This window comes from Oncorhynchus keta, chromosome 15, assembly GCF_023373465.1.
Source record: "Oncorhynchus keta strain PuntledgeMale-10-30-2019 chromosome 15, Oket_V2, whole genome shotgun sequence".
In the NCBI taxonomy this organism is placed as follows: Eukaryota; Metazoa; Chordata; class Actinopteri; order Salmoniformes; family Salmonidae; genus Oncorhynchus; species Oncorhynchus keta.
Genome location: NC_068435.1, coordinates 28,933,119 through 28,955,580, shown reverse-complemented (window position 1 = coordinate 28,955,580; position 22,462 = coordinate 28,933,119). Strand labels below are relative to the sequence as shown.

The window sequence follows — 22,462 nt, the reverse complement described above, 5'->3', positions numbered from 1 at the left end:
TGTGTCTGTCTGTCTGTGTCTGTCTGTCTGTCTGTGTCTGTCTGTCTGTCTGTGTCTGTCTGTGTCTGTCTGTCTGTGTCTGTCTGTGTCTGTCTGTCTGTCTGTGTCTGTGTCTGTCTGTCTGTCTGTGTCTGTCTGTGTCTGTCTGTGTCTGTCTGTGTCTGTCTGTGTCTGTCTGTGTCTGTCTGTGTCTGTGTCTGTGTCTGTGTCTGTGTCTGTGTCTGTGTCTGTGTCTGTGTCTGTGTCTGTGTCTGTGTCTGTGTCTGTGTCTGTGTCTGTGTCTGTGTCTGTGTCTGTGTCTGTGTCTGTGTCTGTCTGTGTCTGTGTCTGTGTCTGTGTCTGTGTCTGTGTCTGTGTCTGTGTCTGTGTCTGTGTCTGGCATTCTGTACCCGAAAGCCTGCCTGGTCTGTGAGTTTGGACACTAAATAAGCCAGACTAGCGGTTTTCATGCAACCTTTCAATCCTGAGGTAATAAGCCACATGACAAACAAATCTCTAACACTCTAATGAGTCCACCTGCCAAACCGCTGGAGAGCATTAAAGGAGAATGATAGGGGGAAATAATGTTCAACCACAACACACAGTTGGCCTCTGTGTGTAGACACAAATAACCCAGTCAGACAAAAAAAAAGAGGGTCTTACCGGGCTGCTGGTCTGACGTAGCCTGCTGTGGCTGCCTCTCCTCATGGCCGTTTTCACAGACAGCGGCGGTGGCTTGGATAGGCTTTGGCTGGGGCTCTGGTTCTGTATCCGTGTGCATTGGAACTGGTTGTAATTCCGGTTCTGGATCATTATGCACTGGAGGAGGAGACCTCAGCTGCTTCAGACCAGGTTCTAGATCGGTGTGCATTAGAACCACCGGTTCGGAGTCTGTGTGGAGTAGCAGAGGAGTAGCAGTCTGTGGGCTCAGCTCTAGGCCTCCAGTGTCCTTCTCCGGCACCACCACCTCCTCTTCTACCTGTGGTGGTGCATGTTGTGGTTGTGACCCAGTAGGCCGGCAGCTTGAACATACATAGCCCTGGCTGGGCTGGATGTCTGCATGGCCTGACGACTGGCGCTCACACTCCAGGTGGAGCCATCTGGAAGCAGGAGGAGTGGAAAAATTAAGATTAAGGACATCACACATCAATGGAAAAAGAGACAATGCTAAAACAATGGAAAAATAAAATAGAATGACCAACGGGACCGTGTGTGTTAGTACCTTTTACAACTGTGGCAGGACAGCAGGTCTTTGTGGTGCTCTGGGTCCAGGATACAGGCACACAGCGGACAGCTAAGGCTGGGGTCCTGATGTTGGACACAGGTCTCACACAATAGACTGGTGTGGTGCCACTGACCGCTGGTCCTGGTGCCGCACTGGACACACACTCTGCAGTTCTGGAGGAGGGGGAGAGAGAGAGAGAGAGAGAGAGACAGAGAGACAACTGAAACTGGAGCAATGATGTTTTGTTTTTATTAATCTCCAAGAAGACATTCAGATGAGGCTTCAGTCTGAACTGAAGTGCTTGGGTGAGACGCAGCAGCTTCAAGAGTGGAGAGAGAGAGAGGGGCGAGTTAGGCTGCGCAAGAGAAAGAGCGAGAACAGAGCAAGAAGAGCGATAGAGAAGAGCAAGAGAGCGAAAGCAAAAGAAAAGCAAGAGGGGGTTGGGTGCTGTGTGGGCTGTGTTCCTTCTGTGCTGCCGAGTCAGACTGAGAGGCAAAAGCTAAGTGAGTGTGAAGATGTTCCGCCACCTGGCCGGCTCCTCACTGGCTGCTGCGGTCTGCAGTCAGATCCCCACCCACCACCACAGCTGATAGGCCACCCAGACAGGCAGTGCACACCACCTGCTCCACCAGAGGAAGGGGCCACAGGCAGGGGATGATGACGCATACGGTTTGATTTCCCCGCCGTGCGCGCACATACGCACACAGCTGCCTTATCTGAAATGATACAGGGTCTGAGGCTAAACGGCAGCCTTTAAAAGAGCAGCCTGTGTGAGTCATTTCTTAACCATGGGAAGCACAGATACAACCACGGAAAAAATGTAATATTCTCATCAGGTGATAATTTCTCAATAGGAACTGTGGGAGTTTTAAACCTCTGTTCATACGTATTGACAAATAAAAGGAACAGGCAACCCTTTTATTCCATTTCTCATTCTATACAGATTTGTTCCCCCCGTGCCATCTACAGCTTTTCATACCATACAAACTCAGCAAAAAAAAGAAACGGCCCTTTTTCAGGACCTTGTCTTTCAAAGATAATTCGTCAAAATCCAAATAACTTCTCAGATCAACATTGGAAAGGGTTTAAACACTGTTTCCCATGCTTGTTCAATGAACCATAAACAATTAATGAACATGCACCTGTGGAACGGTCGTTAAGACACTAACAGCTTACAGATGGTAGGCAACTAAGGTCACAGGTATGAAAACTTAGGACACTAAAGAGGCCTTTCTACTGACTCTGAAAAACACAAAGAAAGATTTCCAGGGTCCCTGCTAATCTGTGTGTACGTGCCTTAGGCATGCTGCAACGAGGCATGAGGACTGCAGATGTGGCCAGGGCAATAAATTCCCATGTCCACACTGAGACGCCTTAGACAGAACTACACGGAGACAGGACGGACAGCTGATCGTCTTCAAAGTGGCAGATCACGTGTAACAGTACATCGGAACATCACACCTGCGGGACAGGTACAGGATGGCAACAACTGTCCGAGTTACACCAGGAACGCACAATCCCTCTATCAGTGCTCAGACTGTCCGCAATAAACAGAGAGGCTGGACTGAGGGCTTGTAGGCCTGTTGTAAGGGGCAGGTCCTCACCACGTATCACCTGCAACAACGACGCCAATGGGCACAAACCCACCGTCGCCGGATCAGACCGGACTGGCAAAAAGTTCTCTTCACTGACGTGTTGCGGTTTTGTCTCACCAGGGGTGATGGTCGGATTCGTGTTTGTCATCGAAGGAATGAGCGTTACACTGACGCCTGTACTCCAGAGCGGGATCGATTTGAAGGGGGAGGGTCCGTCATGGTCTGCGGCGGTGTCACAGCATCATCGGACTGAGCTTGTTGTCATTGCAGGCAATCTCAACGCTGTGCGTTACAGGGAAGACATCCTCCTCCCTCATGTGGTACCCTTCCTGCAGGCTCATCCTGACATGACCCTCCAGCATGACAATGCCACCAGCCATACTGCTCGTGTGCGATTTCCTGCAAGACAGGAATGTCAGTGTTCTGCCATGGCCAGCGAAGAGCCCGGATCTCAATCCCATTGAGCACGTCTGGGAGCTGGTGGATCGGAGGGTGAGGGCTAGGGTCATTCTCCTCAGAAATATCCAGGAACTTGCAGTGCCTTGGTGGAAGAGTGGGGTAACATCTCACAGCAAGAACGGGCAAATATGGTGAGTCCATGAGGAGGAGATGCACTGCAGTACTTAATGCAGCTGGTGGCCACACCAGATACTGACTTACTTTTGATTTTGACCCCCCCTTTGTTCAGGGACACATTATTCCATTTGTTAGTCACATGTCTGTGGAACTTGTTCAGTTCATGTCTCAGTTGTTGAATCTTATGTTCATACAACTATTTACACATGTTAAGTTTCCTGAAAATAAACGCAGTTGACAGTGAGAGAACGTTTCTTTTTTTTGCTAAGTTTACCTGTAATATACAGCAGGGGACAGGGCATGTTCTGCCCCATGAACTTTTAGAGGTATTTTGAGGCGTTTCCATTACATTTTCATTTGTGGGAGAAAAAAACAAAAACGTAAATAACGAATGTGGAAATATTTCTACGGTCGTGTATTAGCAAAAAAGCAAGCATTTACTCAATTAATGTCATTGTAACAGTTTATATTTGTATTATTAATTTAAAATCACACATGTAAAAATGCACATTATTTGTGGTGTTAGCTGCCTAAATGTGATGCCTAACAATTGGACACACCAATGATCAGTATTAAAATTCGTAACATAATGAAATATAATAAATATAATTACAGGACAACTAAGTAATTTATGGAACACGGTTGATCTATTCCTCTGGTGGGCCTTCGAAAAGATCATTAGGTCCGTCAGCGTGCTGGTATTGAGCTGGATTCTCCTGTCCTTTTTACACTATTCATTAATGAAAAAAGCCCATTCCACCTTGTCTGAAGCAAAAAAAATTGAAATATATATTTAACTAGTTTAAGTGACAAATGAACTAAACTGACCATACACTGCTTGGTGACTGTTGCTCTCATATCTTTTAGACTGAGTCCATGTCACAAAAAAATCAAAAGCGATAGCCCCGCGAAAGCTCTTAGATGTCTTTTGTACCAACGTTTCGTGTCAGGCTTTGCAGAACATTACAGTGGCAGGATCTTGAATGGCCTCGACCCCCACCCAATCAATCTTCCATCCCTCGATGGTAGTGTTTTTTTTACTGTGGTTTTGACGGTTGACTTGCTCAACAGTAGAGGCTAGCGGTGGGTCATTATTATTAACATATTTTTCCACTTCTGCTGCCGCTGATGTTTGCACCGTCGTTTTTCAAATTAGAAATCACTCAATGCCAATAAAAAAAAAAGTTGAGAAAGGGGAGCAGGTCTGCTTACCGTGGACAGATTTTGACAGGAGTTAACTCCTTCACTTCGCCTCTATTATTATTGCCCGAGGTGCCCAGGCTGTGCGAGATGGGGGGGCTTGATCCCGCTACTGCAGCTGGTGTATAGTTTTAATTTGTGATAGCTTACAATACATTTAAGGGCATTTATTTGCCCTCATTATGACAATTAGGGGGCATTTAAGAAACTTTAGTGGGCATTTCTGCCCCAAGTCCTCGTTAAATTCCAACCCTGATACAGCACCTTACAGTATTGTAGTGTCTTCCACATACCTTACACCTCCATCCGTTGGTAGGGATGTCGTCTATGGCCGGTTGCAGGCAGAAGGTGTGGTAGCCTTTGTCACACATGTCACACACCAACATCTTATCGTCCTCCCCTGGGTTCCTGCACACAGGGAGAAGGACACTTGAGGGCTGTACATATATTCTTTGGCTCTATGGACTCTATACGTAGCCCCTTGTGCCCTAATCCTTGAAACTAACGACTGTTGCAAAGTCACAGCTAAAGGGTCAATGTGTTGGTCTAATCTGTATTGCAGAGCCGACCTGAATTTATCACGGACTCGGTTGCTAACAGTAACCAGGCTGTTTGAGGTACGAGACGAAAGAGCAGTGCCTGAGGGTGCGTTACCCACAAACCACAGTGGAAGCACAAACAAAAATAACAGTTTCCACCTCCATGCCTGACGGCCACCGACACACACATCTCAATACAGGGCCAGGTCAGGTGTGTGGGTGGACGGATGGGGCGGTTGGAAGGTGACTCACTTGCATGTCTGGCAGACCTTGCACTCGGGGCACTGCCAGCCGGCTCTCCTCAGCGGAGTCACAGCCATGTCCAGGCAGGCCCCATGGTAGTGCTGCCCACAGCTGGTACAGAAGAGCTGGTCAGGGAGCTCCCCAGGGCTGTCACACAGTGCACAGATAAAGTCGTCTGGAACTAAGAGTGGGAAGAGGGGGAGGGTAAGGAAATGAGAGAGGGTAAGAGGTAGGGAGGGGGGAGAGAGAGAAATGGAGAATAGAATGGGGATTGTGAGTAGCTCGTGTCTAGAGAGTTTTTCCTTGGTCCTACTTATGACAGCATTACTTCAATTATTTCAAGTTTATTATTAGAATGCTGGACTCACATCTGCTGATGGCCAGTTCTATATGATCTGGACAGAGGAGGGAGAGACTCCTGATATCCTGAAAAGTCCCTGCTGCCCCCGCACATGGGTAATGGTACAGTCGAGCACATCCTTCAGCACAGCACTTGATGGAGGCTCCAAGGCGCTTACAGTACGCACAGTGCTAGAGAAGGGGGGAAACAAGAGAGTCACTCAAATGTATTTATACTGAACAAAAATATAAAACTCAACATGCTAAATGTTGGCGCCATAGGCAAAAAAAAATAATCTAATTTACTGCACACATTTGTTTACATCCCGGTTAGTCAGCATTTCTCCTTTGCCAAGATAATCCATCCACCTGACAGGTGTGGCATATCAGGAAGCTGATTAAACAGCATGATCATTACACAGGTGCGTGTTGTGCTGGGGACAATCAAAGGCCACAAAAATAATTGCAGTTGTGTCACATAACACAATGCTACAGATGTATCAGGTTGAGGGAGCGTGCACAATTGGCATGCTGACTGCAGGAATGTCCACCAGAGCTGTTGCCAGAGAATTGAATGTTCATTTGTCAACCATAAGCCACCTCCAACGGCGCTTTAGAGAATTTGGCAGTACGTCCAACCGGCCTCACAACCGCAGACCATGTGTAACTATGCCAGGCCAGGATCTCCACATCCGGCCTCTTCCCCGGTGGGATTGTCTGAGACCAACCACCCGGACGCTGATGAAACTGTAGGTTTCCACAACCAAAGAATTTCTGCATAAACTGTTCAAAACAGTCTCAGGGAAGCTCATCTGCGTGCTCGTCGTCCTCACCAGGATCTTGATCAGAACTGCCGTTCGGCATCGTAATCAACTTCAGTGGGAAAATGCTCAGCTTTGATGGCCACTGGCACGCTGGATAAGTGTGCCCTTCACTGATGAATCCCGGTTTCAACTGTACCGGGTAAATGGCAGACAGAATGTATGGTGTCGTGTGGGTGAAACAGGAAGCTATCACATAGCCAAAAACATGGTTCCTATTTACACAGTCAGCAAAGACGGCTTCAAGATCCAAGGTTCCTATTTACAGTCAACAAAGGTGGCTTCAAGAAGATACGAGATTCCATCCATCTCGCACACATTCGCCATCCCAACACTATAACAAAAATAAGGGAGATATTGAAACATGTCGCGTTGAATGACTGGACCAGTCTTCAAATGCTTCAGACACCAATGACGCCTTGCAATCGGTAGGCTGTGTGCGTTACATGTTGAAGACACTTACTTATGATTTCAATTATAATAATGATTGAGCCTACTTATACATAATTACACAATCATAAGTTTCCTATTCCATCTGCAGCCTATTGCTGCCTGAATAAATAATTAACTTTGGTTATTTAAGAATTCATAATGGTGAAATAGGAAATGGGAAGTCATTATTAATTCATTAGTGCTGCGCTTAAAGCACACTATATTTTGATGAGCGTGTAAAACATTAGTTTGTTAATATTAGGTGTAATAATTCTAATCATATGTAGCCAATAAACATATTTTGGAAAATATTTGTTTTGTATTCAGTTAGCAGTGTGCATTCATTCATATGGTCTCATTTTAGAAGTGATGTTCTCTACCCTGACATTTGTTTGAAATTCACCATTCATAAATCGCAATCTGGCCCCCAAAAATTGCAATTAGATACTGTATTTTGTCCAAATAGTGCAGCCATAGGACTAAGCATGCACCCCTGAGGGGCCCCGGTGTTGAGGGTGAGCTTGGCGGATGTGTTGTTGCTGTCTACCCTCAATCAGGAAGTCCAGGATCCAGTTGCAAAGGGAGATGTTCAGTCCCAGGGTCCTGAGCTTAGCGATGAGCTTGGAGGGCACTATTGTGTTGAATGCTGAGCGGTAGTCAATGAACAGCATTCTCACATAGATGTTCCTCTTGTCCAGGTGGGAGTGGGCAGTGTGGAGTGCAATAGAGATTGCATCATCTGTCGATCTGTATGCAAATTGGGAGGGTCCAGGGTGTCTGGGATGGTGTTGTGAGTCATGACCAGCCTTTCAAAGAATTTCATGTGCAAAAAGTCCCTCAGAGTTGTGGCGATAACAAGAGGCAACATAACACATTTATTCAATCATTTGAAGAATAACCATCCAATTCTTTAAGATGATTGCATGGTAACATATATATATTTTTTTTTAAGCACCCGATGACAGCAGAAATGCCCCTCAGCCACAAAGCACTTCATGGCTACAGGGCGATTGTCATTTAGACAGATTATCTTGGCATTCTTGAGCACAGGGTCTATGGTGGTCTGCTTGAAACATATAGGTATAACAGACTGGGTCAGGGAGAGGTTGAAAATATTAGTGGAGACACCTGACAGCTGGTCAGCGTATGCTCGGAGTAGACGTCCTGGTAATCCGTCTGGCCCCGCGGCCTTGTGAATGTTGACCTGTTTAAAAAGGTCTTACTCACGTCGGCTACTGGGAGCGAGATCACACAGTCGTCCAGTACTCACTGGGCAGCTCGCGGCTGGCTTTCCCTGTGTAATCCATGATATTTTGCAAGCCCTGCCACATCCTGTATTGACGTTTTGACTGTTTGATGGCTCAGAGGTTGTAGCTGGATGTCTTATAAGCGTCAAGGTTAGTGTCCCACTGTGGGGACGACGTCGTCAATGCACTTATTAAATAAGCCGCTGACTGAGGTGGTAAACTCCCCAATGCCATCAGATGAATCCCGGAAACCATTCCAGTCTGTGCGAGCCGAAACAGTCCTGTAGCCTAGCATCTGCTTCATTGGACCACTTCTGTAGTGAGCTTATCACTGGTACCTCCTGTTTGAGTTTTTGCTTCTTAGCAGGAATCAGGAGGATAGAATTATGGTCAGATTTGCCAAATGGAATGCGAGGGAGAGCTTTGTATGGATTTCTATGTGTGGACTAAAAGGTGATCAAGTGTTTTGTTGCCTCTAGTTGCACAGGTGACATGCTGGTAAAAATTAGGTCAAGCAGATTTCAGTTTCCCTGCATTAAAATCACTGGCCACAAGGAATGCTCTGGATGTGCCTCCAGGACAAAGTGCTTTCACAGTAACAGATTAAAATTGATACAATATGGTAATCCAGTCCCTAACAGCATCTACAGACCAAATGAAAAACTCCTACAACAAAGGACAAATCATTTCAAAGGACGACCTCTCTAAAGTATTGTCCACAGAATGCAGCATTGCTCATGCAAGTCCGTGGTTCCCTAATCCTTTCATGCTTCCTTTAAAACGATCCATCAATGCTCTCAGTGCTTCCAGATCAAAAAGGTTCCCTTTGTCACACCATGATTTGCCCATTGATGCTAACACTTCCCTTACAGAGTGTCATATCATATGCTAATGGTACTTAAGATTCCCTCAGATGTTATTCCCCAAATACACCGAGTCATGCCTCGGCTCATTCATCTGCAATGATCTGAACAAACTGACCAGGCGAAAGCCAGCCTACTGATGAGCTTCCACCATATTGCTATCACTCTTCAAGTCTTTTCCAACCATTGCAGATGAAGGCGGATGGAGGTTTAGACACTTGAAAAGGAGCTGGTTGATTTGCTGATGGTCTAGCAGGCAAAGGGGTGCCAGACAAATGGGATGTGCCCCAAATGGATCCCTATTCCCTGTAGGCCCAAGGCAAAATTAGTGCACTATATAGGGAATAGGGTGCCATTTGGGACACAACCACCCAGTCAGGGGTCTGTGAGTTGTGTTGGTGCTAATGCTACAGTAGGCACCGAGCTAAGCCACCATGACTCTATACAGCCTTCACTGTTGAGTGGCATGACCTTTTCCATTTCACAGCTGAGAGAGAGGAGAGAGCAGTGCTGCCAGGGGCGACCTTTACCAACCGGCCTGATCCATCACCTCATCAGTCTCTCTCTCTCTCTCTCTCCTCCTCCCTCTCTATTAGTCTCTCACTGGAACACCCCTTTCCTGCTGCTGTCATTCATTACAGGCACCATGTTAACGCTCACTATGGACACACTGTTAAAGCATATTCATAAACCAGTGCAAAGTTCTACTGTATTTACCGTAGACACTGAAAACTCAAGAGACAGTTCAAATCCTATTCTCTAGAGCAGTGGTATTCAAAGTCGGGGAACACAAAATTAAGAGCACAGAGTATAAAAACTGAGAAAGAGAATTTGAAAAATACAATTTGAGTAAATTCATTTATTGGTTTCTTTTCATTTCGATAAGAGATGAAAATGCAATGAATTGAAGGTAATATGTTTATGTAAAAACCTTAAATTTACAGACTTTAAGGTTGTCATTAGATTTAGGGTGGGCTTGCAATAAATTCTTGGGGGGGAATGGGGTCCACAAAAACTCTGGCAGAAAAACAAAATTGGGTCCCCACTGAAAAAGTTTGAATACCACTGCTCTAGTGAACAATCCCATTCACTTTATAGACATGTTTCAATATCAGTGGAATGTGGGCTGCTCACCTCTGTGCTACCTGAGTCGATGGATCTGTCCACGTTGAGCAGTGATTGTCCCTCGCCCACGCACACACCCTGCGACCATAACGCACAGCGGTGATGTGCCCAGCACTGCCCCGACTCCTCAAAGAGAGACTGGGTGTCCACGTCTCCTGGGAGGCCCACATGAGCCAGCTCATCCCAGAACCTGCTTGCCTTGTCTGGGTCGGGTAACTCCCCATAGCTCTCAGCTCCACTGGAAGAGAGATGAAGAGAGATGAGCAAAGACAACTGGAGATGAGGCAGAGGTAGAAAGAGTTGATGAAGCAAAGTGAGGCAACCTGGGAGGAGAAGACCGTAAAGGATTAAGGAGAATAACTAATGCAGAGAGGAGAGGGAGAGAGCAGAAGAGGAGAAAGAGGGGGTGGGAGGGGGTCGCATTATTTGGCTGTGACACACAAGAGGCTGGCTGTTCAGTCTCATAAAATCTGCTGAAAGGGAAGCGGTTCCCAGAGTCCATGGCTTGCTCTAGTGAGCAGCAAAGCATGCGGAAAATGTGGCGAGAGGGAATTAGCATTTATAAGGACCCTAGTTGGTTTCAGTAAACAGTAAACACACAAACAGCCAAAAACAGAAAGACTGAGGTCTAAGATGATGGAGGAAGTTAGAATCATATTCCCTGTATAATGCCTTATCATTGTCATCGCTCTTCTGACAGGAGCTTATATATTGTGCAATATAGGTTTAGTATTCAATGCACCTCATGGAACAGCGCGGACTATGAAGAGGCACAATAAAAAAAAAAACACTACACACACATGGATTTTGTGTTGTAGATATGTGGTAGTAGAGCAGTGGCCTGAGGGCACACACTTAATGTGTTGTGAAATCTGTTGTGAACGTATTGTAATGTTTTTTAAATTGTATAACTGCCTTCATTTTGCTGGACCCCAGGAAGAGTAGCTGCTACCTTGGCAACAGCTAATGGGATCCATAATAAATACAAATGCCAACATCCTTTTTGTTTATATCATCCTCCTCCTCCTCCCTCTTCCACATCCTCGGTTTCTCTCCCTCTCCCCACCCGCACACTCTCTCTCCATGGACCAGTCAAGTCTAGAGACCCGATGACCAATCACACTGCTCCAACACAACAATGCTTGGCTGGCGTTAGCCCGCTGCCAGGGGAGTTGCGGTGTGTGTGCGTTAGTGCTCTGCTCATTACATTACGTCACAGGGACCCCAGGGAGATGCTCTATTGGCTCCAAAAGAGCCAAAACAAATTAGGCAGCTGTCCAAAACGTGTCCAGGGAGGTTCCTTTGTTGGCATAGCGCACAGTATGCACACACACAAATGTACAGCGTGCACGCACACACACACTGCAAACGCTCACGTGTTAGTGTTACTCGTGGCATCATAGGGCCCCTGGTGACCATAGTAGGCAGAAAAGGCTTGCTAAGGTGGAGCAGAGCGGCACCAATTTAGCCTTCAAGAGCAGAGTGCTAGCATTCATATACACACTCAGACCCTTCCTCTGAAATATACAAAGCACTTATTCCACACATCAACTCTGAGATTACAGATCTCAGCTGCCAGCTAAATCACGTCCTATAACGATGCTGCACACACACATCTTCGTTTGATACTGTTTTCGTGTTCCTTTGTTTTTATGCTCATGTGTCATGTTTCTCACTCAAAGTCTGTGCGTCTCTATTGGACAACAGCAGCAAAGCCCAGCTCTCATTTTCACCCAGCTCATTAGCCGGCTAGAGGCCATCACAGATTTCACCGTCCCTGCTCAGCCAGACCAGCTCCGCTGGCCAAACCCTTTGTCAGCCAGCTCTACTTACTTCCGTGTGTCCCTCTGTCCTGAGCTGGCCTCTCCGGCCGAGTCACTGGGCTTAGTGGTTCTGTCACCACCGCCTTGGCTGGCCTTCCTGTGGTCGCTGGAATGGCCTACTCCGCCTGTCGCACTGCGCTCGTGTCCAGGCGAGGAGTCAAATACTCGGAGATCCCCCTGACCCAGCAGACTGCGGCCGTCACAGTAACAGAAGGCACAGAGCTGCTCACTGAGAGAGAGAAAGAGAGAGAAAGAGAGAGAAAGAGAGAGAGGGTTAATTATATATGGGACATTCAGCTATGCATGCAGTACGTAAAAGTAAGAAAATGTATGAACTCACTACAGTAAGTCACTCTGGATAAGAGCATCTGCTAAACGTGTCTGCTAAATGACAAAAATGGAAATGGTCACTGGCTGGTCGTGAATTAATTATCTTTGGTATGGCCTGGTCAGGTGCAAGCAAAGCAAGTATACAGTCGTGGCCAAAATTTGAGAACGACACAAATATTAATTTCCACAAAGTTTGCTGCTTCAGTGTCTTTAGATATTTTGTCAGCTGTTACTATGGAATACTGAAGTATAATTACAAGCATTTCATAAGTGTCAAAGGCTTTTATTGACAATTACATGAAGTTGATGCAAAAAGTCAATATATGCAGTGTTGACCCTTCTATTTCAAGACCTCTGCAATCCGCCCTGGTATGCTGTCAATTAACTTCAGAACCACATTCTGACTGATGGCAGCCCATTCTTGCATAATCAATGCTTGGAGTTTGTCAGAATATGTGGAGTTTTGTTTGTCTACCCGCCTCTTGAGGATTGACCACAAGTTCTCAATGGGATTAGGATCTGGGGTGTTTCCTTGCCATGGACCTAAAATATTGATGTTTTGTTCCCCGAGCCACTTAGTTATCACATTTGCCTTATGGTAAGGTGCTCCATCATGCTGGAAAAGGCATTGTTCATCACCAAACTGTTCCTTGATGGTTGGGAGAAGTTGCTCTCGGAGGATGTGTTGGTACCATTCTTTATTCATGGCTGTGTTTAGGCAAAATTGTGAGTGAGCCCACTCCCTTAGCTGAGAAGCAACCCCACACTTGAATGGTCTCAGGATGCTTTACTGTTGGCCACCACTAACATTGAGTGGCTGCTGCCAACATACTGACTCAACTACAGCCACTTTAATAATGGAAATAGATGGAAATTGATGTAAAAAAAAATGTATCACTAGCCACTTTAAACAATACCACTTAATGTTTACATACCCTACATTACTCATCTCATATGTATATACTGTACTATATCATCTACTGCATCTTGCCATCTTTATGTAATACATGAATCACGAGCCACTTTAAACTACAGCACTATGTTTATATACCCTACATTAGTCATCATGTAAATACTGTACTCTATACCATCTACTGCATCTTGCCTCTCCGTTCTGTACCATCACTCATTCATATACAGTGGGGCTAAAAAGTATTTAGTCAGCCACCAATTGTGCAAGTTCTCCCACTTAAATAGATGAGAGAACTGCAATTTTCATCATAGGTACACTTCAACTATGACAGACAAAATGAGAAGAAAATCCAGAAAATCACATAGGATTTTTAATGAATTTATTTGCAAATTATGGTGGAAAATAAGTATTTGGTCAATAAAAGTTTCTCAATACTTTGTTATATCCCCTTTGTTGGCAATGACATAGGTCAAACGTTTTCTGTAAGTTTTTTTTCAAGATTCACACACTGTTGCTGGTATTTTGGCCCATTCCTCCATGCAGATCTCCTCCAGAACAGTGATGTTTTGGGGCTGTTGCTGGGCAACACAGACTTTCAACTCCCTCCAAAGATTTTCTATGGGGTTGAGATCTGGAGACTGGCTAGGCCACTCCAGGACCTTGAAATGCTTCTTACGAAGCCACTCCGTCTTTGCCCGGGCGGTGTGTTTGGGATCCTTGTCATGCTGAAAGACCCAGCCACGTTTAATCTTCAATGCCCTTGCTGAGGTTTTCACTCAATCTCACAATACATGGCCCCATTCATTCTTTCCTTTACACGGATCAGTCGTCCTGGTCCCTTTGCAGAAAAACAACCCCAAAGCATGATGTTTCCAACCCCATGCTTCACAGTGGGTATGGTGTTCTTTGGATGAAACTCAGCATTCTGTCCTCCAAACATGACGAGTTTAGTTTTTACCAAAAAGTTATATTTTGGTTTCATCTGACCATATAACATTTTCCCAATCTTCTTCTGGATCATCCAAATGCTCTCTAGCAAACTTCAGACGGGCCTGGACATGTACTGGCTTAAGCAGGGGGACACGTCTGGCACTGCAGGATTTGAGTCCCTGGCGGCGTAGTGTGTTACTGATGGTAGGCTTTGTTACTTTGGTCCCAGCTCTCTGCAGGTCATTCACTAGGTCCCCCCGTGCGGTTCTAGGATTTTTGCTCACCGTTCTTGTGATCATTTTGACCCCACGGGGTGAGATCTTGCATGGAGCCCCAGATCGAGGGAGATTATCAGTGATCTTGTATGTCTTCCATTTCCTAATAATTGCTCCCACAGTTGATTTCTTCAAACCAAGCTGCTTACCTATTGCAGATTCATTCTTCCCAGCCTGGTGCAGGTCTACAATTTTGTTTCTGGTGTCCTTTGACAGCTCTTTGGTCTTGTCCATAGTGGAGTTTGGAGTGTGACTGTTTTAGACTCTTTTATACTGATAACAAGTTCAAACAGGTGCCATTAATACAGGTAACGAGTGGAGGACAGAGGAGCCTCTTAAAGAAGAAGTTACAGGTCTGTGAGAGCCAGAAAACTTGCTTGTTTGTAGGTGACCAAATACTTATTTTCCACCATAATTTGCAAATGAATTCATTACAAATCCTACAATGTGATTTTATGGATTTTTTCCCCCTCATTTTGTCTGTCATAGTTGAAGTGTACCTATGATGAAAATTACAGGCCTCATCTTTTTAACTGGAAGAACTTGCACAATTGGTGGCTGACTAAAAAAAAATTTGCCCCACTGTATCTTTATGTACATATTCTTTATCCTTTACACTTGTGTGTATAAGGTAGTAGTTGAATTGTTAGGTCAGATTACTCGTTGGTTATTACTGCATTGTCGGAACTAGAAGCACAAGCATTTCGCTACACTCGCATTAACATCTGCTAACCATGTGTATATGTGACAAATACATTTGATTTGATTTTTGATTTGGTTGGCATGACACAGGACTGATGGTAGCGCTCACCTTGTCTTCTCCAGACAAACTTTTTTTCCAGATGCCCTAAACAATCGGAAAGGGGATTCATCAGAGAAAATGACTTCACCCCAATCCTCAGCAGTCCAATCCCTGTTCATTTTGCAGAATATCAGTCTGTCCCTGATGTCTTTCCTGGAGAGAAGTGGCTTCTTTGCTGCCCTTCTTGACACCAGGCCATCCTCCAAAAGTATTTGTCTCACTGTGTGTGCAGATACACTCACACCTGCCTGTTGCCATTCCTGAGCAAGCTCTTTACTGGTGGTGCCCCGATCCCACAGCTGAATCAAATGTAGGAGACGGTCCTGGCGCTTGTTGGACTTTCTTGGGCGCCCTGAAGCCTTCTTCACAACAATTGAACCACTCTCCTTGAAGTTCTTGATGATCCGATAAATGGTTGATTTAGGTGCAATCTTACTGGCAGCAATATCCTTGCCTGAAGCCCCTTTTGTGCAAAGCAATGATGACGGCACATGTTTCCTTGCAGGTAACCATGGTTGACAGAGGAAGAACAATGATTCCAAGCACCACCCTCCTTTTGAAGCTTCCAGTCTGTTATTCGAACTCAATCAGCATGACGAGAGATCTCCAGCCTTGTCCTCGTCAACACTCACACCTGTGTTAAAGAGAGATTCACTGACATGATGTCAGCTGGTCCTTTTGTGGCAGGGCTGAAATGCAGTGAAAATGTTTTTTTTGGGGGAGATTCAGTTTATTTGCATGGCAAAGAGGGACTTTGCAATTAATTGCAATTCATCTGATCACTCTTCATAGCATTCTGGAGTGTATGCAAATTGCCATCATACAAACTGAGGCAGCAGACTGAAAATGTATGCGTGTCATTCTCAAAACTTTTGGCCGCGACTGTACACACACGGCAATATATTCTTACAACAAAAATCTGTCGGAATTGAAAGTTACACATAGACCTTTGATCAACCTATACTCAATCAACTGATCAAGCCACATCCATGTATTTGAGGATCCAAAACAGAGGATCTCAAGCCATCATAGAGAGATGGGCCGAGAGGTTGGGAGTCAGTGTGTGAGGGAAAGTAAAGCGAGCCAGGCAGAGCAGACCAGCGCAGGCAGCAAACATTTATCAGGTTGGTTTCTAGAGGAGATAGGCTTGTTAATAAGATTAATACGATCCCTGGAGAGATTCTGCCTGTCTGGCCTGACTGCCCCTCCATCAGCAACATCGACAGTGCAGTCAGTCTGGGAGATTGATTACAACCTTTAACAGAGTGACACCTGGGCGGGGGGGTGCACTGTGCATGTGTGTGTTTGTGCATTAATGAGAATAGAGAAGCCCATATGCTGTACGCATGTACACTGACAGACGGACCTATACATATCTCATTAACAAATATACACAAACATATAGGCAGACCACATACAAACATATGAAGACTTGACGTAGGCCTCTGACTGACCTGCATTTGGCTCCTCGGGTAGTAGCAGGGCCAGCGGCGGAGGGTTCGGCTGCATCCCCAGTCTGAGGACTCTGGACGTGGGGAGAGTGGGGCTTCTCCTCGGTCTCCCCCGGACCCTCAGTGGTAACCACATCCACACTGTCCACCTGCTGCTGGGCTGGAGCATCTGATGGTGCAAAGACACATAGGATGGGGTTTAGAGGCAGAGAAGCATGAATATCTAGCCATAGAATCTAACCGGTACGTTTCCATAGATTTCTATCAGTCATGTATATTTGTGCCCTGAAGTGATCATCCATCTACCAAATGCCAGATCAGATGTGAATACAGACATTAAGTCTCTGACCGACACGGAGGACTGGACGGTTGTCTTCAGTTCCAGGCTATTTGCTCCAGGTCAGAAACAGAAACACCCTTTGGTAGAGGAAGGGATGATGGTGGGAATATGGAGACCATATGCTGGAGCGCTGATTGCAGTAAACCCAAGGGGAGCCCACAGGCAGGTTTCCAGTCACATACGACAATAACAACGTTGACAAAAACACCAATTACTCACGTCACTTCAGACAAACAGAACAGAGGGTTATTAGAAACCTGAATAGTGGCCATGGCCTTTTACACAGACACTTTGAAGATTGGACTATAATTGGACATCTGACAAGTAACCTCTGAGTGGTTTGTGGTTTTGGTTGCGTTTTGACATGTCTGTGGCTGGCCTGCACTTGTAGTTACATTCCATCTATTGGTGGTTTGTAATTTTGATGAGCATTTAGCTAACATGTCAATGCCACTGGCAATTAGGGGTTAAATAGATGCATTTAGTCCCAAAAGTCAAAGGTCTTCTCCAAGGTATGTTCATTGTTTAGGTTTGAAGGTCAGTAACGTATTAATAACCTATTGAGACAATTACTATGGCAACAAGCATGAAAGGAAAGGTAAAGTGGCCTAAACACATGGTGTCATGAAAGGAGAGTCAGACAGACACAGGAAGGATTGGTACTAAAGGTCATGTCACGACCTCAGTGTTGACTTTTTCTGTTCTTGAACTCAAGGGCCAAGAGTATTGTAAAGACACATTGCGAGTGAAGACCCTTCAGTTCCAACTGCCTGAAAAGAAAGCAGACAGTAATGCAGAGTCTGACTCCGTTCACCAGCACACCCCTATAGGAACCCTAGAAGCCAGTCAGTGAGATAAATAACAATAGTGATTGTGTAACTTTTTCATAAAAATTGGGAACTTCGACCAACAAAATCCATACCCATTGTTAAAGCAAGGTAAAATAACATATCCCACTCCCAAATGCATGCACACACACACACACCCTCTGAAACACCTACAAGGTCCTAGAGCTGAGAGAAGAAAATCACTCCAACTATATAGCACCGTCCAACAACAGTGCATTCGTAAAGTATTCAGACCCCTTTTCCACATTTTGTCAAGTTACAGCCTTATTTTAAAATGTATTAAATTGTTTGTTTTTCCATCAACCTACATACAATACCACATAATGTAAGAAAATGTTGAGAAATTGAGCAAATGTACATAAAAAAAAACACATTTAATATCACACTTACATAAGGATTCAGACCCTTTACTCAGTACTTTGTTGAAGCACCTTTGTCAGCGATTACAGCCTCGGGTCTTCTTGGGTTTGTCAATACAAGCTTGTCACACCTGTATTTGGAGAGTTTCTCCCATTCTTCTCTGCAGATCCTTTCAAGCTCTGTCAGGTTGGATGGAGATCCAGAGATCTGAAAAAAACGGTTGGGTTCAAGTCTGGGCTCTAGCTGGGCCACTCAAGGACATTCAGAGACGTGTCCCAAAGCCACTCCTGCGTTGTCTTGGCTGTGAGATTAGGGTTGCTGTCCTGTTGGAAGGTGAACCTTCACCACTATCTGAGGTCCAGAGCACTCTAGAGCAGGTTTTTATTAAGGATATCTGTACTTTGTTCCATTCAACTTTCCCTCGATCCTGACTAGTCTTCCCAGTCCGTGCGACTGAGAAACATCCCCACAACATGATGCTGCCACCACCATGCTTCAACGTAGGGATGGTGCCTGGTTTCCTCCAGATGTGGTGCTTGGCATTCAGGCCAGAGAGTTCAATCTTTGTTTCATCAGACCAGAGAATCTTGTTTCTCATGGTCTGAGAGTCCTTAAAGGTATCTTTTGGCGAAGTCCAAACGGGCTGTCATGTGCCTTTTACTGAAGAGTGGCTTCTGTCTGGCCACTACCATAAAGACCTGATTGGTGGAGTGCTGCAGAGATGGTTGTCCTTCTGGAAGGTTCTCCCATCTCCACAAAGGAACTCTAGAGCTCTGTCAGAGTGACCATCGGGTTCTTGGTCACCTCCCTGACCAAGGCCCTTCTCCCTTGATTGCTCAGTTTGGCCAGTCTTGGCAGTTCCATACTTCTTCCATTTAAGAATGATAGAGGCCACTGTGTTCTTGGGGACCTTCAATGCTGCAGAAATGTTTTGTTACCCTTCCCCAGACCTGTGCCTCGACACAATCCTGTCCCGGAGCTCTACAGACAATTCCTTCAACCTCATTGCTTGGTTTTTGCTCTGCCAACTATGGGACCTTATATTAACAGGTGTGTACCTTTCCAAGTCATTTCCAATCAATTGAATTTACCACAGGTGGACTCCAAGTTGAAGAAACATCTCAAGGATGATCAAAGGGTCTGAATACTTATGTAAATAAGGTAACGTCATGATGGGGTATTGTGTGTAGATTTATGACGGGATAAAAAATTTTTTTAAAGTCTGTAACGTTATAAAACGTGGAAAAGGGAAGGGGTCTCAATACTTTCCAAATGCTCTGTATATAGATAGGCCAAGTCCATGACAGCACTGAGCTGTATGGGAACTGGGAGCAGGTCACGTGATGTACACACATAGAGAAGCATCTAAAATGGGCTGGGGGAGAGTGATGGGATTTTGAAAAGCTTTTAGAGGGCATTAGCCTTGGGCTCCCTCCTGCTCTGCACCTCTCTATGCCAATCTCAGAGCAGGGAGAGAGAGAAAAGGGGGAGAGGAGAAATACAGAGAGGAGAGGGCAGAGGGAGGGAGAGTAAAGAGAGGGAGAGAATCAGATATACTCAGGAATTTTTGTGTCTCTGTGTCCAGTAAGAAGAAAGTTACAGGCAGTTTTGCGAGCCAATGATAACTAGCTTTACAACAATGACTGGAAGTCTTCAGATATCTATCTGCATGCTCTCATCCATCCCTCCCTTCACTCTCCAGGATTGGGGGAGGGAACCACTCCACTGCCCCCTGAGAACTCCTGAGACATTGTATACTTTGAGCAGCCAGGATGTGTCAGCTCTCAGCTCAGCTGGAGTTCAAAATAGGCTATATAGGTCTCACATAGGGGAGGGAGAGGAAGACTGACTCACCTGTTGCATCATGAGGGGGGCTCTCTGAGGTGGCTGCCTCCGTCCCATCCATGCTGCTGCTGTCCTCGTCCTCCTCCTCCTCCTCCTCCTCCTCCTCTTCCACCACAACCGCTCTCCCTCTTGCACGCCCCCTGAGAGAGCGAGCGAGAAAGAGAGAATGACAAGGACGCAAACTTGTGAGGGCCCAAAAAGGTGACAGAATGTTTCCACGTAAACCCGCAAAAAATATCTGTGTAAACTACAAGACAATGTCCCTATTTTCAGAATACCAAAATGTTACTAACAATGTAATACCAGGCCAAGTATCACGAATAATATCGTGATACCACAGCTGTGGTCAATGGAGCGACCTCTGACCTCACAATTTAGAGGCCCTCCTCTTGGCTGCAGAGACAGAATATTGCTGTTTTAAAGCAAATTTCCTGCAATTCTACCCATTTTGCCATGGCTTATGCCATGTTCTCATGCTATCGGAGTGACTCATGACAAAATCAATGTGGGCCCCATGCCATGCCATTTTTTGAAATTTTAGATTCTCCCCGTCTAGTTTTTATTAATTAGAGGAAACACTGTACAATGTAAAAAGCTGTACTACAGAAAATAGCTGACTTGCTCATATCCAAAGGGCGACCTGTGATTTGCCAGTTAGAATGTAGAAAATAATATAAATGCAAAAGGATCTGCATGACAATGATGTGCATTTTGATTGTACAGTAAGAGGAACACACTAGGCCTATAGGAAACCATCTTTAGCCTACTCTGCAGACAACTTTACACACAGCCTACACACTCTTCCTTACACACACACACACACACACAGCTCCCAAAAGTTAGCCACCAAAACAGAATTTGACAAACACCAGATTCAAACATCATCTTAAAATTACATTGATTAGGCATATGCATCCTACCTTTGAAGCATCTGAGTAGGCTATCTATCCCTCTGTTTTTCTTGTGTCATCCAAATGTGTGCAGAGACCAGGTGTACCATGTTACCTGGTTAGCTAGTTAACAACAAATCCCAGTAGACTGCGGTATTCCATGCATTTCTCTCTCCTGTACTTGACACAAAGGACAAAGTACTCTGCTTGTACTTCGTAGGTTGGTTCGGGTGTGTACCTCGCGCCCTTCTTTCTGCCTTGCTTCATCTCACCATCCGCCCTATTCCAGTCCTCCGACATGATGACTGGATTTACACTACCGCTCAAAAGTTTGGGGTCACTTGTTATTGAAAGAAAAGCACATTTTTGGTCCATTAAAATAAAATGTATCCAAAATACAGAGTAGACATTGTTAATGTTGTAAATTACTATTGTAGTTGGAAACGGCAGATTTTTTATGGAATATCTACATCGGCGTACAGAGGCCCGTTATCAGCAACCATCACTTCTGTGTTCCAATGGCACGTTGTGTTAGCTAATCCAAGTTGATCATTTTAAAAGGAAATTTATCATTAGAAAACCCTTTTGCAATTATGTTAGCACAGCTGAAAACTGGCTGAGAGAGGCTGGACTGAGGGCTTGTAGGCCTATTGAAAGGCAGGTCCTCACCAGACATCACCGGCAACAACGTCGCCTATGGGCACAAAACCACCGTTGCTGGACAAGAAAGGACTGGCAAAAAGTGCTCTTCACTGAGGAGTCATGGTTTTGTCTCACCAGGGGTGATAGTCGGATTCGCGTTTATCGTCGAAGGAATGAGCGTTACACCAGCACCTGTACTCCGGAGAGGGATCGATTTGGAGGTGGAGGGTCCGTCATGGTCTGCGGCGGTGTGTCACAGCATCATCGGACTGAGCTTGTCATCATTGCAGGCAATCTCAACGCTGTGCGTTACAGGGAAGACATCCTCCTCCCTCATGTGGTACCCCTCCTGCAGGCTCATCCTGACATGACCAATGCCACCAGCCAAACTGCTCATTGTGCGTGAATTCCTGCAAGACAGGAATGTCAGAGTTCTGCCATGGTCAGGGAAAAGCCCGGATCTCAATCCCATTGAGCACGTCTGGGACCTGTTGGATCAGAGGGTGAGGGATGGGGCCATTCTGCCCAGAAATGCCTGGGAACTTGCAGTGCCTTGGTGGAAGAGTGGGGTAACATCTCAAAGCAAGAACTGGCAAATCTGGTGCAGTCCATGAGGAGATGCACTGCAGTACTTAATGCAGCTGGTGGCCACATCAGAAACGGACTTACTTTTTATTTTGACACCACCCCCCTGTTCCAGAACACATTATTCCATTTCTGTTAGTCACATGTCTGTGGAACTTGTTCAGTTCATGTCTCAGTTGTTGAATCTTGTTATGTTCATACAAATAGTTACATGTTAAGTTTGCTGAAAATAAACGCAGTTGAC

At 45.4% G+C, this 22,462-nt stretch overlaps 1 protein-coding gene across 8 annotated transcripts in view; it reads right to left on the bottom strand.

The window, feature by feature from the left end:
• LOC118395216 (histone-lysine N-methyltransferase 2C-like) overlaps nt 1–22,462 on the bottom strand; it is a 138,989-nt gene that overhangs the window by 104,350 nt on the left and 12,177 nt on the right. For all 8 annotated transcript variants that reach the window (XM_052463809.1, XM_052463810.1, XM_052463813.1 and 5 more), the window contains exons 3-11: nt 20,111–20,241; nt 16,712–16,877; nt 12,018–12,236; nt 10,194–10,422; nt 5,726–5,888; nt 5,367–5,538; nt 4,869–4,983; nt 1,202–1,377; nt 643–1,079 (exon numbers count right to left, since the gene is read on the bottom strand). In XM_052463809.1, coding sequence (XP_052319769.1) covers nt 643–1,079; nt 1,202–1,377; nt 4,869–4,983; nt 5,367–5,538; nt 5,726–5,888; nt 10,194–10,422; nt 12,018–12,236; nt 16,712–16,877; nt 20,111–20,241 — 1,808 coding nt within the window. The remainder of the gene's footprint in view (nt 1–642; nt 1,080–1,201; nt 1,378–4,868; nt 4,984–5,366; nt 5,539–5,725; nt 5,889–10,193; nt 10,423–12,017; nt 12,237–16,711; nt 16,878–20,110; nt 20,242–22,462) is intronic.